This window comes from Aquarana catesbeiana, linkage group LG12 (genome assembly GCF_042186555.1).
Source record: "Aquarana catesbeiana isolate 2022-GZ linkage group LG12, ASM4218655v1, whole genome shotgun sequence".
Taxonomy (NCBI): Eukaryota; Metazoa; Chordata; class Amphibia; order Anura; family Ranidae; genus Aquarana; species Aquarana catesbeiana.
In genome coordinates, this window is record NC_133335.1 from 145,445,624 (window position 1) to 145,464,457 (window position 18,834).

General features: G+C 44.8%; 1 protein-coding gene across 3 annotated transcripts in view; it reads right to left on the reverse strand.

The window, feature by feature from the left end:
- The window catches only part of TRMT1L (tRNA methyltransferase 1L), a 322,764-nt gene that overhangs the window by 179,268 nt on the left and 124,662 nt on the right, over window positions 1-18,834 (reverse strand). For all 3 annotated transcript variants that reach the window (XM_073608381.1, XM_073608380.1, XM_073608378.1), the window contains 3 exons: window positions 18,235-18,484; window positions 9,320-9,532; window positions 9,048-9,238 (listed from right to left, as the gene is read on the reverse strand). In XM_073608381.1, the coding sequence (XP_073464482.1) occupies window positions 9,048-9,238; window positions 9,320-9,532; window positions 18,235-18,484 (654 nt within the window). The remainder of the gene's footprint in view (window positions 1-9,047; window positions 9,239-9,319; window positions 9,533-18,234; window positions 18,485-18,834) is intronic.

Sequence of the window (18,834 nt, forward strand, 5' to 3'; positions counted from 1 at the left end):
TCGGCTTTCATGTAAAAGCAATCCTAGTGGCTAATTAGCCTCCAGACTGCTTTTACAAGCAGTGGGAGGAAATGCCCCCCCCCCCCCCCCCGTCTTCCATGTTTTTCTGTGGCTCTCCTGTCCCAACAGGGAACCTGAGAATGCAGCCGGTGATTCAGCCAGCTGACCATAGAGCTGATCAGAGACCAGAATGGCTCCAATCATCTCTATGGCCTAAGAAACCGGAAGCTACAAGCATTTCATGACTTAGATTTCGCCAGATGTAAACAGCGCCATTGGGAAATTGGGAAAGCATTTTATCACACTGATCTTGGTGTGGTCAGATGCTTTGAGGGCAGAGGAGAGATCTAGGGTCTAATAGACCCCATTTTTTTTTTTTTAAAGAGTACCTGTCACTACCTATTGCTATCATAGGGGATATTTACATTCCCTGACATAATAAAAATGATAAAAAAAAAATATGAAAGGAACTGTTTAAAAATAAGATAAAAAAGCAAAAAAAAAAGATAAAGAAAAAAAAAAAAAAAAAAAAAAGCACCCCTGTCCCCCCTGCTCTTGCGCAAAGGTGAACGCAAGCGTTGGTCTGGCGTCAAACGTAAACAGCAATTGCACCATGCATGTGAGGTATCACCGCGAAGGTCAGATCGAGGGAAGTAATTTTAGCAGTAGATCTCCTCTGTAAATCTAAAGTGGTAACCTGTAATGGCTTTTAAAAATGTATGTAGTTTGTCGCCACTGCACGTTTGTGCTTAATTTTAAAGCATGTCATGTTTGGTATCCATGTACTCGGCCTAAGATCATCTTTTTTATTTCATCAAACATTTGGGCAATATAGTGTGTTTTAGTGCGTGTGTATAGTGTGTTTAAAATTTTTCCCCAAAAAATGCGTTTGAAAAATCGCTGCACAAATACTGTGTGAAAAAAAAAAAAAATGAAACACCCACCATTTTAATCTGTAGGGCTTTTGCTTTAAAAAAATATATAATGTTTGGGGGTTCAAAGTAAATTTCTTGCAAAAAAAAAATATTTTTTCATGTAAACAAATCAGAAAGGGTCAGAAAGGGCTTTGTCTTCAAGTGGTTAGAAGAGTGGGTGATGTGTGACATAAGCTTCTAAATGTTGAGCATAAAATGCCAGGACAGTTCAAACCCCCCCCCAAATGACCCCATTTTGGAAAGTAGACACCCCAAGCTATTTGCTGAGAGGCATGTCGAGTCCATGGAATATTTTATATTGTGGCACAAGTTGCGGAAAAAGACAAATTTTTTTTTTTTTTTGCACAAAGTTGTCACTAAATGATATATTGCTCAAACATGCCATGGGAATATGTGGAATTGCACCCCAAAATACATTCTGTTGCTTCTCCTGAGTACGGGGATACCACATGTGTGAGACTTTTTGGGAGCCTAGCCGCGTATGGGACCCCAAAAACCAAGCACCGCCTTTAGGCTTTCTAAGGGTGTAAATTTTTGATTTCACTCCTCACTGCCTATCACGGTTTCGGAGGCCATGGAATGCCCAGATGGCACAAACCTCCCCCCAAATGACCCTATTTTGGAAAGTAGACACCCCAAGCTATTTGCTGAGAGGTATGGTGAGTATTTTGCACACCGCGCTTTTTGTCACAAAGTTTTGAAAATTGAAAAAAGAAAAAAAAAAAATACATTTTTCTTTTCTTTCTTCATTTTCAAAAACAAATGAGAGCTGTAAAATACCCACTATGCCTCTCAGCAAATAGCTTGGGGTATCTAGTTTCCAAAATGGGGTCATTTGGGGGGGGGGGGGGGGGTTTGTGCCATCTTGGCATTTTATGGCCTTCGAAACTGTGATAGGTAGTGAGGAGTGAAATCAAAAATTTACGCCCTTAGAAATCCTGAAGGCAGTGATTGGTTTTCGGGGCCCCGTACGCAGTTAGGCTCCCAAAAAGTCCCACACATGTGGTATCCCTGTACTCAGGAGAAGCAGCAGAATGTATTTTGGGGTGTAATTCCACATATGCCCATGGCATGTTTGAGCAATATATCATCTAGTGACAACTTTGTGCAAAAAAAAAAAAAAAAAAGTTTGTCATTTTCCCGCAACTTGTGGCAAAATATAAAATATTCCATGGACTCAACATGCCTCTCAGCAAATAGCTTGGGGTGTCTACTTTCCAAAATGGGGTCATTTGGGGGGGGGGGGTTGTGCCATCTGGGCATTTTATGGCCTTCAAAACTGTAATAGGTAGTGAGGAGTGAAATCAAAAATTTAAATCCTGAAGGCGGTGCTTGGTTTTCAGGGGGGGGGGGGGGCCCGTATGCGGATAGGCCTGTGTGAGCAATATATCATTTAGTGACAACTTTTTGCAATTTTTTTTTTTTCATTATTCAATCACTTGGGACAAAAAAAAATAATATTCAATGGGCTCAACATGCCTCTCAGCAATTTCCTTGGGGTTTCTACTTTCCAAAATGGGGTCATTTGGGGGGGTTTACCCTGCCCTGCCATTTTAGCACCTCAAGAAATGACATAGGCAGTCATAAACTAAAAGCTGTGTAAATTCCAGAAAATGTACCCTAGTTTGTAGACGCTATAACTTTTGCACAAACCAATAAATATACGCTTACTGACATTTTTTTTACCAAAGACATGTGGCCGAATACATTTTGGCCTAAATGTATGACTAAAATTTAGTTTATTGGATTTTTTTTTTATAACAAAAAGTAGAAAATTTCATTTTTTTTTCAAAATTTTCGGCCTCTTTCCGTTTATAGCGCAAAAAATAAAAAACGCAGAGGTGATCAAATATCATCAAAAGAAAACTATTTGTGGAAACAAAAGGACCCAAATTTCGTTTGGGTACAGCATTGCATGACCGCGCAATTAGCAGTTAAAGCGACGCAGTGCCAAATTGTAAAAAGTGCTCTGGTCAGGAAGGGGGTAAAACCTTCTGGGGCTGAAGTGGTTAAAGTGTTAGCTGGAGTTCAGCTTCAGTTTGTTAGCACATCTAAATCTGCTATTGCATCTAACACTCCCCTCCACCCAGATTAAAAATGCTGCTGTCCAGAGTTGCCCCTGTGCTCCTACACCCAGTAATACAGGAGGTATGTTACTGGCCAAATCACCAGGTGATAAAAAAAAAAGGGGAAAAGAGCCAAGAAAACTAATGCAGCAACCACACTGAATGATTGGTAAGCTGCAAAATATATATTTTTTTTTAATTTTGGGTTTAATAACCCTTTAAAAAGTACTCAATATCCCCCCTTGCCCTGATTTTTTTTTTTCAGATCTATAAAATCGAGTAAACATCCCTTGTAATAGGAATAGGGCATGACAGGTACTCTTTATGGAGAGATCTGGGGTATACAAGTCCCCAGATCTCTCCTCTATGCTGGAAAACCAGAGGTAAAAAACAAAACAAAAAACAAAAGAAGATCTCAGGCTTTCCAGCAAAAAAACTGCAGTGTTTACATCTGCCGGCGCCAGAAGTGACATTATGATGTATGTCGCTTTCAGCCTCTGAAGGTCATAGAGCTGGCTGGGGACCATCTGGTCCCCAGCCAGCTCTGTGGTAAACCGCCGCCACCAGATTCATACTCTGGCTCTCCGATCGCACGGCGAGCCGGGAGAAACACCAAAAGGCAGCAGGGGGGTTGGGGGATGGCGATGAACGTAGCAGCCGCTATGATTTACTTTGGCAGGAATCGCCTGCTGAAAAAAAAGATATCTGAAAGATGCCTGTAGCTGCAGGCATCATTCAAATATCTCCACTCAAAGTCCTGGACATCATGACATCTTTGGGTGGGAGGTGGTTAAGACATGTTTTCCCTTTGGGAGTACCTCAACAAAATTTACATTTTTGTTACAGGGGGTGCCCAAAATCTGACTTGTATCTTAGTATAGACTTCTGGGAAATCAGTAAACCAAGTCACCCAAGCAAAAAATGATATACATCTGGGGGGGTGCTCCAGGTTGCCATATTGTATTTTACAGAAAATTACAGTGCTCTAGATTAGTAACAAAAATGTAATTTTTAATAACATTCAATTACAATCTGACTTGTATAGCAATTGTATATGCTACATTATTTTTTTTATTTACTATTTTCCTGCAAAAGTGGAGTTACCCTTTAAATATAGCAATTTCTTTCTGGATTTTAGCAATCTCCTGGTGCACACATTCTCCATTTCTGCATTATGCCTTAGAACCGATAATTTGCAGAAGATCAAACATGCTGTCACTGTTTCTGTCCATTTCTGTTTTACATCATCACTAAATGGTTTGAATGCAATTCTTAATCCTTAGACCACTCAGGACTCACTCAGTTGCGAGATACTCTGTTAAACGCTTCCGGACAGCCCACCGCATATATACTGTGGCAGGGTGGCCCAGCTGCGCGAAATTCAGTACGTGATTTTGTGCACACGGTGTAGGGGGCTTGCGCGTGCCGCCACGACCCGCCGATCGTTCAATGGAGAGACGGAGCAACGGTCTGCCTATGTAACTGCTGATCTGTCAAGGAGCAAAAAAAAGATCTTCTGTTTCAGCTAAGCTGAAACATGGATCTCTCTTTTCCTCCAGTGTATCCCCCCATACAGTTAGAAAGCACCTCTCAAGGACACACTTAACCCTTTGATCGCCCATGGTGTTAACCCCCTTCCCTGCCAGTTTCATTTATACTGTGACAGTGCATTTCTTTAGTACTGATCACTGTATTGGTGTCATTGGTCCCCAAAAAGTGTCACTTAGTGTCCAATTTGTCCGCTGCAATGGCGCAGTCCCACTAAAAATTGCTGATCGCCGACACTAAAAAAAATAAATAAAAAAAAAAAAAAAAAAGCCATAAATCTATCCCAATTGTTTGAAGACTTGATCACTTTTGCACAAATCAATCAATATACACTTATTGGGATTTTTTTTTACCAAAAATATGTAGCAGAATGCAGATTGGCCTAAACTGATGAAGTAAAAAAAAAAAACAAACATTGTTTTTTATTCAAAATTGTCGTTCTTTTTTTTGTTTATAGCGCAAAAAATAAAAACCGCAGTGGTGATCAAATAACACCAAAAGAAAGTTCTATTTGTGGGGGGAAAAAAAAAGGACATCAATTTTATTTGAGCACAGCGTCACCTGACTGTGCAATTGTCAGCTAACCACTAAACCACTTCAGCCCCGGAAGGATTTACCTCCTTCCTGACCAGTGTGGTTCGGCACTGCGTCGCTTTAACAGACAATTGCGCGGTCGTGCAACATGGTACCCAAACAAAATTAACGTCCTTTTTTCCCCACAAATAGAGCTTTCTTTTGGTGGTATTTAATCGCCTCTGCGGTTATTTGTTGCACTATAAACAAAAAAAAGAGCGTCAATTTTGAAAAAAAACGCATTATTTTTTACTTTTTGCTATAATAAATATCCCCCAAAAATATATAAAAAACTATTTTTTTTCCTCAGTTTAGGCTGATATGTATTCTTCTACATATTTTTACATAGCGGGCATGCCTGCTATCCCGACCCCGCGAGCCGACGTATAGCTACGACGGCTAGCGCAGGGGAGCCAACCTGCCGCAGTATGACTGCGGCGGTTGGTCGGCAAGCGGTTAAAGACCAAGCCTATTTTTGGCACTTGTGTACAGATTAAAATCAGTATTTTTTGCTAGAAAATTACTTAGAACCCCTAAACATATATTTCTTTTAGCAAAGACTCTGGAGAATAAAATGGTGGTCGTTGCAATATTTTATGTCACGCGGTATTTGCGCAGCGGTCTTTGAAACGCAACTTTTTTGGAAAAATACAATTCACTGAATTAAAAAAAAAAAAACTAAACAGTAAAGTTAGCCCAATTTTTTTGTATATATTGTGACAGAGGATGTAACGCCAAGTAAATAGATACCAAACATGTTATGGTTGAAAATTGCGCACACTCGTGGAATGGCGACAAACAACGGTACTTAAAAATCTCCATGGGCGACATTTAAAAATTTCTAACGGTTACCAGGTTAGAGTTACAGAGAAGGTGTTTTGCTAGAATTATTGTTCACACTCCAATGATCGTGGCTATACCTCACATGTGTGACTTGAACACCATTTACATTTGCGGGCGCAACTTACGTATGCGTTTTCTTTGCTGCACGAGTATGCAGGGCGCTTTAAAAAAGTTTTATTTCTATTTTTTTTTTTAAACTGTCTCCTTTAAAATAAATAAATAAATAAATAAATAAATAAAATCTTATCACTTTTATTGCGGTCACAAGGAATGTAAACATCCCTTGGTGACAGTAATAGGCAGTGACAGGTACTTTTTATGGAGGGATCGGGGGTCTAAAAGACCCCAAAAATCCTTCCTTTGTACTTCAAAGTATTCAGATCGCCAAAATATGCGTTTCTGAATACTGTAATTTTTTATTTTAATTGGCGCCATTGGCAGCCGAGTAAACAGAAAGCGTAGTTTCTGGGATTTTACATTGTTCGGGTCTCAGCCTAGCCGGCCGATGGTGGCTCGGGTCTAACGGTGGGACAGGAGGCCCAGGAAGAGCGACGGAAGGCAGCAGGAAGAGGGAGGGGGGACTGCCTGAGATAACTGCCGAGCGGCTGCCGAGAGAGATCGCCTGTTATCACCAGACAGTCGACCGCTCGCTCTTAAAAACGGTACCGGGGTATACCCCGATACATCCACCCCCTCCTACCGACGCATGGGTATGGCGGTTTGCAGGAAGTGGTTAAAGAAACGCAGTACCTTATCGCAAAAAATGGCCTGGTCAGGAAGTGGGTAAAACCTTCCAGAGCTGAAGTGGTTAAAGTGCTTATATCCCAATTCAAATTAACATATTTAATCAAACATCTCTCAGGTTGGAAGTGGTTAACCACTTGCTTACTGGGCACTTAAACCCCCCTCCTGCCCAGACTTTTGAAAAAAAAAAAAAAAAATCACGTTTCATAGTTTGTTATAAAATTATGCAAACAGGTAATTTTTCTCGTTCACTGATATGCGCTGATGAGGCGGCACTGAAAGGCACAGATAAGGCGGCACTGATGGGGACAGATAAGGCGGTACTGATGGCCACTGATAAGATGGCACTGGTTGGCAGCACTGTTAAGGCACTGATTGGTGACACTGATAGGTGGCACTGAGGGCACTGGTAGGCGGCACTGTTGTGCACTCGTAGGTGGCACAGGTGGACACAGATGAGCTGGAGGCAGCTTTCCCGCTACCAGCGCGAGGAGAAAAAATAGCCGATTACCGGCTCTGTTTACATCACATGATCAGCTGTCACTGGCTGACAGCTGATCACGTGGTAAGGGGTCGGGATCGACCCCTCACTCCGATCAGCCGAGTCTCATAGAAAAGCTGATCACAGAGCGCGCCGCGCGCGCCCTGCAGGGGGAGCGCAGGCCACTTGAGCACGGGAGGACATCTACTGACGCCCTCCCGGCAAAGTAGGTCCGCGCTGTAGCCGTCATTCGGTTATAGCGTGGATCTGAAGAAGTTAAAGATTATGTGAGACAATTGTCTCTACATAATGGTGTATGGATAGTGGCTTTGTCATGCTTGGAGAAAATGGTTTGCCTAGTGTGAAACATGTCAGAATAGAACATATTTTTGCTGGCTATTTTAACCTCTTGCCGACCAGCCGCCGCAGTTTTACTGTGGCAGAATGGCACGGCTGGGCGAAACAACGTTACCTTACACAGCTTCGCCTTTTGGCCACTAGGGGCGCAGGCGGAGGCGTGTGCCCAGAGCCCATGCAAAAGCCCGGGGGGCCCAATGACCGCCGGGCTGCTGCGATTGCTCGCGACAGAGAGAGAACAGGGATCTGTGTGTGTAAACACACAGATCCCGGTTCTTTCAGGGGAGAGAAGACAGATCCTGTGTTCATACTATGTATGAACACCGATATCTCTCTCTCTCCTAGACAGTCCCATCCCCCCCCCCAGTTAGAAACACACATAAGGAACACAGTTAACCCCTTGATCGCCCCCCTAGTGTTATCCCCTTCCCTGCCAGTGACATTTACACAGTAATCAGTGCATTTTTATTGCACTGATCGCTGTATAATTGTCAATGGTTTCAAAAATGTGTCAAAAGTGTCTGTGTCCGCCATAATGTCACAGTCCCCATAAAATCGCAGGTCGCCGCCATTACTAGTAAAAAAAAAAAATAGTAATAATAAAAATGCCATAAATCTATCCCTTATTTTGTAGACGCTATAACTTTTGCGTAAACCAATCAAACGCTTATTGCGATTTTTTTTTTTTTTTTTACCAAAAATATGTATAAGAATACATATCTCCCTAAACTGAGGAAAAAATTTTTTTTTTTTATAAAAAATGTGGGATATTTATTATAGTAAAAAGTAAAAGATAGTGTTTTTTTCAAAATTGTCGCTCTTCTTTTGTTTATAGTGCAAAAAAATAAAAACCGCAGAGGCGATTAAATACCACCAAAAGAAAATTCTATTTGTGGGGAAAAAAATGGACGTCAATTTTGTTTGGTTACAGCGTCGCATGACCGCGCAATTGTCAGTTAAAACGACGCAGTGCCGAATCGCAAAAAATGGCCTGGTCATTGAGCAGCCAAATCTTCCGGGGCTGAAGTGGTTAATAAAGGAAGATTATTTTGCTTGGTGTGTGGCATTCCTGTTGCTGGTACAATTGATTGTTTCAGTGCAGACAAGCCAAGTCAGCACCTAAGATGCGATTGTGAAGCAGCATGTGAAATCTGTTAGACTGGGTATACACGTAGAATTTTATTTTCATTCAGCCAGGGGAATGAACAAGAACAAATTCACAGATCCCTGCATCCGCACAAGCAATGTGGATGCAGGCATTCCCCCCCCCCCCCCATGAGGGCTTTCTCCTCTTAGAATACACTGATCAGTGCTGCAGTGGCTCATTGAATACTGGTCTTCCAGCAGGACCGTTTGACAGAAGCCGGTATAACAACCGGCGTTTGTTGAACAGACAGAGCTATACATGGATCAAAATTCCGCTTGGTCATTTTGATATGTGTACACCGAGCTTTCAGGTCACCAATAAAAGAAAAATGATTTCTAGACTGTATCACTTACCTTCAAGCATAGTTCCTTCCTTTTGGAAGATTCTTTCTTCACACCAATGGCAATGAATAAGATTACTGATCATTTTTAGACTCTCATCAGCTAGTGAAGGACCTCTTCGAACCCGCACTATCACAAGAACAAAATGCTCCAAAGCGACCGAGAGCAGAACCTCAATGCCTTTATTACAGCGAGCAGCCGCCCTATGAAAAACAAAGCATTAAATATATCATTACATATTCTGAAAAACAATGTACAGCAGTAAAACATCTAATTGTTGCTACCTGGCAATAGCAGCCAGGACAATCCGCACTGCCAGCTCTTTGAAGTATTCTGTCCTAATGATGTTGCAACCATAGTGGCGTTTTGCGACATGCACAGTTTTGGCATACAGAGATCCGGTATCAGTTGAGGTCACAGATACAATACCCAGGTTTCTGAGATTTCGAAATGCTGCATCCAAATAATTCACAGATGTCCCAAAGGGGTCCAAATGTCTGCAGAAACAAAAAACAGCAAACACTTAAAAGGGGTACCTCCACTTTCTTGGAAAAAACATAGCAAAATACACAAGCCATATTATAGTTTCTTGCTTGGGATAAGAATTCTGCACTGCACTCTGCAAGATATAAGTCAGATTTCAGGCAAACTGCAACAGAAATTTCATTTTTGGTGGCATACACATTGTTTTTTTTTCTGCTAAACCAGCAGTCTTGGACCCCATTACACTATTTGATTTTCTGCAGAAATTTGTCTTCAAATTTACTAAAAACATAATATGAGGTCAAACCTTGAGCGTTTGTATGCAATCAGGCAGGCCCTTGCACTACATGGTTTTGGTAAATCTGAAGACAAAAAACTGCAGAAAATCTAATAGTGTGTATGGGGCCTTAGAATGGCATCTGTTGAACATACAACAGAACACATACTAAAAAATCAGTCTGTCCTTACAGAACCAACTGACTTTTGGTACCAGGCTTTAATATTTTCAAATAAGAACACTAAAAGTGCACCAGCTGATTAAAATGAAGTAGTCTCTCCCATTCAGAATCAGTATCCAAAGACACAAAGGGAACAAACAGCTTTTTCTTCGGAGCAGAAACAGGTAGGAAACTGCAACAAAGTTTGGTAAAATCCTTGCAATGTTTTTTTTTTTCTCAACAAAAGTAGAGTTACTCTTAAAAATGGGAATGTATAGTGAATTTGATTCAGTGCAATACAATTTGTAGTACTGTAAATACAAACCATTACGCAAATATTTTGTGTGTGCCAGTAGTATCTAGGTGGAAAGAGCCAAGCAAACTCAGTAGCTTGGGCAGGCTTGTAGCACAGATACTGGATTGAAACAAAGTAGAGAAAAACTGATTTTTAAAACAGCTTACCCGTAAAATCCTTTTCTTGGAGTACATCATAGGACACAGAGCACCATAATAATGACTATGTGGGTTATACGCTTACCTTTAGGTGATTGGACACTGGCAACCAATAGTAAGACGGTTCCTCCCATATAACCCCTCCTATACCGGAAGTACCTCAGTTTTGTAGCAAGCAATGACGATCCCAGAAAGAGGGGAGGGACCTCTGTGTCCCGTGATGTACTCCAAGAAAAGGATTTTACAGGTAAGCTGTTTTAAAAATCCGTTTTTCTTTATCGTACATCAAGGGACACAGAGCACCATAATAATGACTATGTGGGATGTCCTAAAGCAATGCACCTGAGGGGGGGGGGGACACATTATCCCTAAGCCCAACGGGCCTGAGACTATAAAGCTGCCTGCAACACGCTGTGGCCAAAAACAGTCTCCTTTTAAGATCTCACATCCACCTGGTAAACGTATGAACTGAAGACCAAGCGGCCGCTTTGCAAACCTGAGCCATAGACACCTGTTGGCGTACTGCCCATGATGCACTAATCCCTCTAGTGGAGTGTGCTTTTAAATCCCAAGATGGAACCCTGCTCTTTAATCCATACGCCTGGATAATAGTCTGACGAATCCACCTGGATATAGTTGAAGTTGTTCCCGGCTGTCCCTTCTTAGGACCCTCAGGCAAGACAAAAAAACAGTCAGTCTTCCGAAAGGGAGCCGACATCTTCAAGTAAACTTTGATCGCCCTCACCACATTTAGTGAGTGAAGCGACCTTTCCTCCCTAGTCTTAGGGTTTGGAAAAAAGGAAGGTAAAATGATATCCTGATTCAAATGAATTTGGAAACCACCTTCGGTAGAAAATCTGGACGAGGGCGCATGACCACTCTGTCCTGATGAAGAATCAAAAAAGGTTCCTTGCAAGAAAGGGTGGCGATTTCAGACACCCTTCTAGCCGATGTTATAGCCACCAAAAAAAACAATTTTCTGGTCAATAGGACAAAAGGAATATGCCTAATAGGTTCAAATGGTTGACTCTGTAAGGCTGACAGTACCAAATTTAGGTCCCAGGGACATAAAGGCGGTCTAACCGGCGGCCTCAGGTGTGTTACTCCCTTGACAAAGGTTCGCAACAAAGAATGGAATGCAATTGGCCTTTGGAAAAAAAACGATAAGGCCGAAATCTGTCCTTTAATTGTCCCTAAAGCCAGTCCACTCCTGCTTGAAGAAAGGCAAGAACTGTTCCAACCGTATACCTACGAGGGTTCCATTTCCTTTTCTCACACCAAGAAATGTATGATTTCCATACTCTATAATAGATAGCTCTAGAAACTGACTTTCTAGCGTTTATCAAAGTAGACAAGACTGAACCCATAATACCACGGTCTTTCAATAGTCTGGTCTCAATAGCCAAGCCATCAAATTCAGCAACCGTAAAGAAGGATGGAATATGGGTCCTTGAGACAACAGATCTGGACGGCATGGGAGGACCAATGGGTCCCCTACTGCCAACTTCACAATCTCCGAGTACCAGGATCTCCGGGGCCACGCTGGGGCCACTAGAATCACTGTTTTTTGTTCCTCCTGTATTCTGCGTAATAAGTGCGTCAGGATTTGGGCCGGAGGGAAGGCATATATCAGAGAATACTGATCCCAAGGAACTACTAATGCGTCTATCCCGACAGCAAGCGGATCCTTGGTCCTGGATATAAACCTGTCCAGCTTGGCACTGAATCTGGATGCCAGCAGATCCACATCTGGGGTCCCCCAGTATTGGCAGATCTGTAGAAAAACCTCGGGATGCAGGGACCATTTCCCTGGCAACAATTTCTGGCGACTTAGGAAATGTGCCTGCCAATTGTCCACCCCCGGGATAAACACTGCCGACAGAAACGGCACATGTTTTTCTGCCCAAGTCAATATATGATTTACCTCTCTTTGGGCTGCCCGACTCCTGGTACCTCCCTCGTGGTTGATATATGCCACTACCGTGGAGTTGTCGGACTGGACTCCGACAGGAAGACCCTGCCATCTGGAAGTCCAGAATCGCAGAGCCAGACAAGCTGCCCGAATCTCCAATAGATTGATGGGCAGGGTCCTTTCTGTCTGGGACCATATTCCCTGAACAGACGCCTCCTCTAGGACTGCTCCCCAGCTGAGAAGACTGGCGTCTGTAGTTACGACCTTCCATTCTACTGGTGGGGAGGTTCCATAGTACCTGTGGAGATAGAACCATAGGTTGATCCAAGGTTCGAGCCGACTTGTTCCAGGCCCTTAGAATAGTGTTCTGGAACACTCTGGAGTGGAACTGTGCATATGGCACTGCGTTGAAGGACGACACCATCTTGCCCAGTAACCTCATGCACAGCCGAATAGAAGGTGTTAGTTCGTTTTTCACCTTCTGGACAAGTTCCACTATGGAGGAGACCTTTACGAGGGGCAGAAACACCCTTTCTTGGGCGGTGTCCAAGACCAGACCCAGGTACACCAAGGCTTGGGTCGGACAAAGAGCTGTCCAAGACCAGACCCAGGTACACCAAGGCTTGGGTCGGACAAAGAGCTGACTTGTCCACATTTAGAATCCAACCTAGGCGTTGTAAAACCGTACTGTTCTTGACACGTTTTGAACTAGTATGGGACGAGAACAATCCCTTAGGAGAAGATCGTCCGGATATCCTACTACGGAGACCTTCTGAGACCTTAGGGAAGCCAACATTGGGGCCAGAATCTTTGTGAAAACCCTGGGGGCCGTGGCCAGACCGAACGGTAATGCCACGAATTGGAAATGACTGCCCTCTACAGCGAAGCATAGGAACCTTTGATGTGGACCGAAGATCGCGCATGAAGGTACACGTCCTTGATATCTATGGACACTAAATAGTCTCCCTTTCTCAGAGATTTTATTATTGAACGAACCGACTCCATGCGGAAGGATCGGACGTCTACAAAGAGGATGAGAGCCTTGGAGGTCCAAAATGGGCCTTACTTCCCCATTTGGCTTCGGCACGGTGAATAGGTTTGAGTAAAACCCCTTGAACCTTTCCTCGTGCGGAACCTTTACAATTACCCCCTGCATCAGCGGATGCTGTAAAGCTAGGAATAGGCATCTTCTTTTCTCTGGATCCGACGGAACCCTTGAGTACAGAAACTGATTTGGGGGGAATTCCCGGAACTCTATTCTGTAACCGTATTTTACAGTGGAAATGACCCATCTGTCTTGAACCAGTTCTTCCCAGGCATCCCCAAACAGCCAAAGCCTGCCCCCCACCCGTGAGAGTGGGGGCACCCCTTCACAAGGTAGATTTGGAGTTGGGCTTGGGTGTCTTTTGGGTCCAGGGTTTCTTCTGACCCTGGGGTCTTTTAAACCCAGATGGCTGAGGCCGTCGATACTGCTTAGGGGAAGAAGCACTAGGTCCTGGAGCATTGGGAATCTTATAGGAGGGTTGCTTCCCTTTCCTTTTAATGGGGAGTAGGGCACCCTTTCCTCCAGAGATCTTTTGGATATATTTATCCAGATCCTCGCCTAACAAGCGCTCTCCATGGAATGGAAAAGCTGCGAGTAGTCTTTTACATGGCATCTCAGCAGACCAGTTCTTTAGCCACAAGACTTTGCGCATATGGATTGACAGTAACGCAAAACGAGACATCTGTTGGATTGAGTCCTTCAATGCGTCTACTTCAAAACATAAGGCATGAGGAATCCTCAGCAGATTCCTCCTGGCAAGGTAAGTTCTTTACCAACCTTTTAAAGCAATCCTTTAGGGATTGGCAAATCCCAATAGCTGCAACTGCTGGCTGAACTGCTGCACCAGCCACAGAAAAGGAGGCTTTAAAAATAAGGACTCTAGCCTTTTATCAGCCGGATTCTTAAATACCTGGGCATTATCCACTGGGCAGGTTAAACTTTTATTTACTGAAGATATGGCAGCGTCCACCAAAGGTGTCCCCCATTTATTCCTGAACTTCTCCTCCATAGGATATAAGATAGAAAACCTTTTTTGGAGGCAAGTATATCCTGTCAGGGTGCTCCCAGTCCGCGTGAACCACCTGCTCCAGTAACGGATGCAAAGGGAACGCTTGGGAAATTTGCTGAGGTCGCAAAGATCCCAAAGTGGAACAGGAGAGTCCAGACTCCTGAACCAGGGGTAACCCAATTCGTACCATCTCAATTAGAGATTGGATTACAAATTTTTGAGAATGGGAGGCTGAAATTGGCTCTTCAGAGCCAGAGTCCTCAGCCGAGGATTCTTCAGCCTCTTCTTCCTCCTGGTCTTTTATGACCACCTCTTCCAAATCCTCCGCCCACTCTGGTTCCAGATCACCTGGACCCATCTGGCTATAAGAGTCCTGGTGCTCTAGTGACTCTCCACTTGGCCCAGGCTCAGGGGAGGGAGATCTATTATGCTTCCTCCCCCCCTGTGTTACAGAGGCAATCATGCCAGCTATTTTGCCCTCAAGGCCCGCTAAGGCAGATGCCAAATCATCCTTTGTAACATAAGCCGAGGCAGGTATATTGGTAGTGGCCACTATGCCTGACAAATGTAATGGCTCAGCCAGGCCAGATGCCGCAGGTCTTTCAGGAGAAACTGAGGCTGCATCAGCATGGGGTTGGTCTCCTGTTTTTAAAGGAGGTACTCTTACCCCTGTGTTTGCCTTGTTCCCTATACCTCGTTTTCTGGAAGACACTGCTTACACATGAGGAAGAAAAGGAGTACTCCCCACAAACTACAACCAGCCTTCAACTTGTCACAATTGTGTCCAAGACCTCCAGACTCACGTGCCCACTATCGCTCTGTGCTGTCCATGTGCACGCCAGGAGCTCCATCCGTATAAAAGCCTTAGCCTGAGAGTGAGCGCGCGCATCAGCGTGATCAACGGCATGCCCACCACACGGCGCATGCGCCGTCCTGGCAGACGCGGCGCATCTGCGACTCGCACAGCAGCGGCGCACACGCACACAGACGGCGCGCACACACGCCGGATATAAAATTAAAATAAAATAAAATATATAAAATTCCCAAAGGGAGTACTCACCATCCCAAGCAGCAGGGCCTGTTTTACCAGGCACAATCTTCCCCCATCACGGCGGGTAGCGCCTCTAAGGACCTTCAGGGACCGGGTCCCCCATATCTTGGGGTCCACACCCCTGGACCTGTAAAGCACCCTTTCTGGTTTACCTTGGGCAAGATTGACCAGGAATACCAACTTAACAAGGGTCCAGCGCCTATATAGGACACATTACAAGCAACACCTCGTTCTTGAACCGAGGCTCGGGTAGATAGAGCGGTGCTTGGAGAGGTGGGCGGGCCCCGTGCATAGCACTGTGTGTATGTATGGGAGGTCGAGGAAAAACGGAGCCGTGCTTGTGATCTGTGTCAAGCCTTTGCATAGAAGACATTCCTCATCAATATGAGCATCCACGCTGCATGATGTACATAATGTGAAGGGCTGTGCAATCTGTTCAGGAACAAAAACAGCAGCCTGACACATGAAGCCTCTGGTTACACAAATCTGTCTGTGCACAGACCTGCAAAATACATATATGGGAAGTCAAGGAAAATTATAGAGCAGTGTCTGGTGTTCTCTGTCAAGTGCTGCTGGGAGGCTGGATCGCCTTTGCTGCTTTTCCTCCAACCAGGGGCCAAAGAAGCTAAATGCGAGTTTCCCTGTAGCCCTCACACTGGAGACTTGTACACCATCATCATGGCGGTCCAGGACAGTGGTTACCGGGACCCCCAAGGGCAGAGTGCATGTGTGACCCGCTTTGGGGTCACTGGTGGCTTTTGAAGGAGAAGAGGGCCTCTGGGTGGCCGTGGGAGAAGGAGAGGACCCCTGGGTGGCCATTTAGTGAAGAAGAGAGCCTCTGGATGGACGTTTGGAGGAGAAGAGGGCACCTGGGCGTTTAGAGTAAGAGAGGGCCCCAAGGTGAATGGGGGAGGAAGAAAGGGCCCCCAGGGTGGTTGGCAGAGAGTCCCTGGCTTTTTGGTGAAGTAGTAGATGGCCCCAGGGTTGGCCAAAATTGGAAGAGCTGGTCCATTATGCTGTAAGTTACATAGTCCACGGGTTAGGGGACGCAAACTACTTGCCTTGCCCCGGGCGCTGAAACCCACGCTATGCCACTGCCTACACAACTGAGCCCTCTGCGTGCTCCCCCTACCACGACTGAGCCCTCTGTGTGCTCTCCTACCACGACTGTGCCCTCTGTGCTCTCCTACCACGACTGAGCCCTCTGTGTGCTCTCCTACCACGACTGAGCCCTCTGTGTGCTCTCCTACCACGACTGAGTCCTCTGTGTGCTCTCCTACCACGACTGAGCCCTCTGTGTGCTCTCCTACCACGACTGAGCCCTCTGTGTGCTCTCCTACACGACTGAGCCCTCTGTGTGCCACCGGGGGGATCCTCTCCTCCTCCCCCAGCCAACCAGGGGTCCTCTCCTTATCCCCCAGCCACCCAGGTGCCCTCTTCTCCTCCCACGGCCACCCAGGGGCCCTCTCCTCCTCCACCAGCCACCTAGGAGCCCTCTCCTCCACCGCCGGCCACCCAGGGGCCCTCTTCTCCTCCTCCACCGGCCACCCAGGGGCCCTCTCCTCCTCCCTAAGCCACCAGTGACCCCAAAGCGGGTCACACATGCGCTTTGCCCTCGGAGGAAGCGGTACCCACCGTCCTGGGACGCCATGATGATGGTGTACAAGTCTCCAGTGTGAAGGCTACAGGGAAACTCTCACTCAGCTTATTTGGCCCCTGATTGGAGGAAAAGCAGCGGAGGCGATTCAGCCCCCAGCACTTGACAGAGATCAGACACTGCTCTCTATAATTTTCCTTGACCTTCCATATATGTATTTTGCAAGGCTGTGCACAGACAGATTTGTGTAAGCAGAGGCTCCGTGTGTCAGGCTGCCGTTTTCGTTCCTGAACAGATTACACAGCCCTTCACGTTATGTACATCATGCAGTGTGGATGCTCATATTGATGAGGGATGTCTTCTATGCAAAGGCTTGACAAAGATCACAGGCACAGCTCTATGTTTTTCCTCAATCTCACATACATATATACATACACACAGTGCTATGCACGGGGCCCGCCCCCTCTATCTCCCCCTCCCACTTTCCTTCGGTACAGGTTACTAGAGCAGCCTAGGGACGTGTTAGTGGCAGGGGCGGGGATGGACGCAGTGCTCACGCTGACGTCATGCATCAGCTGGCACGCCGCTCAGGTATATAATTTTCCAGGACCCAAAATGCACAGTGAAGACAAGCAAACAGCTGTTTGGTGAGGAGGTTGAGGATTTTCAAAAGTCGAGAGAAATTTTATGACACCGACCACAAACTTTTTTAAAACCGTTATATCAATGGGTTTAGTTCCGCTTTATGATTTACTGCTGTTCATGGGCTCTGGGCTTCAATAAAATGGCAGCATCCAGCAAGAAGAAACAGGAACAATGCAGGAGGCAATATCCAGTACACACTAATTTTGGTAGCATAATTATTAATGTGAAATGTATGCTGCTTGCTAAAGAACATCATTTTTTACCAAGTTGTTAAGGGTAAAGTTCCGCATTAAGTCTACTGTCACTCTTTGAAGACAAATATTTCTTCCTTGTTTCCACCTGTGGCTACCAAACTGAAAGAGGATTGCTGGAGAAAATATTACAGATTCTTCACAATTACATTTAATGAGTTAAATTCACAAAAATAACTGACTTTTATTGGTTTTGCTTTATAATGTGCAAAGCTATTTACCATACAATTAGAATTGTTTTCCCTAAAACTGTCTCTTAAATTAAGAATCATCTACACACTGGCAAAACAGTTTGTAAAAACCACTTTTGACTTACATGAAATCAAAAGACCGTGTATGCATTAGAACATTGGCATCCATCTGTGTAACTTCTACTGTGTTCACAAATTCTTCCACATCTTTATCTATGACCACTGCTTCAGATTTCTCTTCACTTTTCATTAACACCTTCATCTGGTTAAGTTGACAGTTTTCCCGAATCATAGCAGTTGAGCTGTCACTAATGTCATTAAGCGTGACTTTCACGGAATTCCCAAGGTGCTTTGCCCATTGTAATCCCATGATGCCTAGAAAAACAATTGGTAATATATATATATATATATATATATATACACACACATACACACATACACTAGATAAAACTCGCACTAGGTGAATATACGAATGAATGGACTGCGGCAGCTATTACAAAAGGTACTGAACCTCAAGAATGGATGTATAAATAACAGCGCTTGCAGAGAATTAATCTCTTCCCGACCAGCCGCCGCAGTTATACTGCAGCAGGTTGGCTCCCTTGGGAGAACCGTTGTAGCTATATGTCGGCTCGCCTTTTGACCACTAGGGGGCACACTCGCGACACCGGAACCGATGCACGTGCCCGGCGGTCGCGATCAAGACAACACGTTTCAAATCTTAC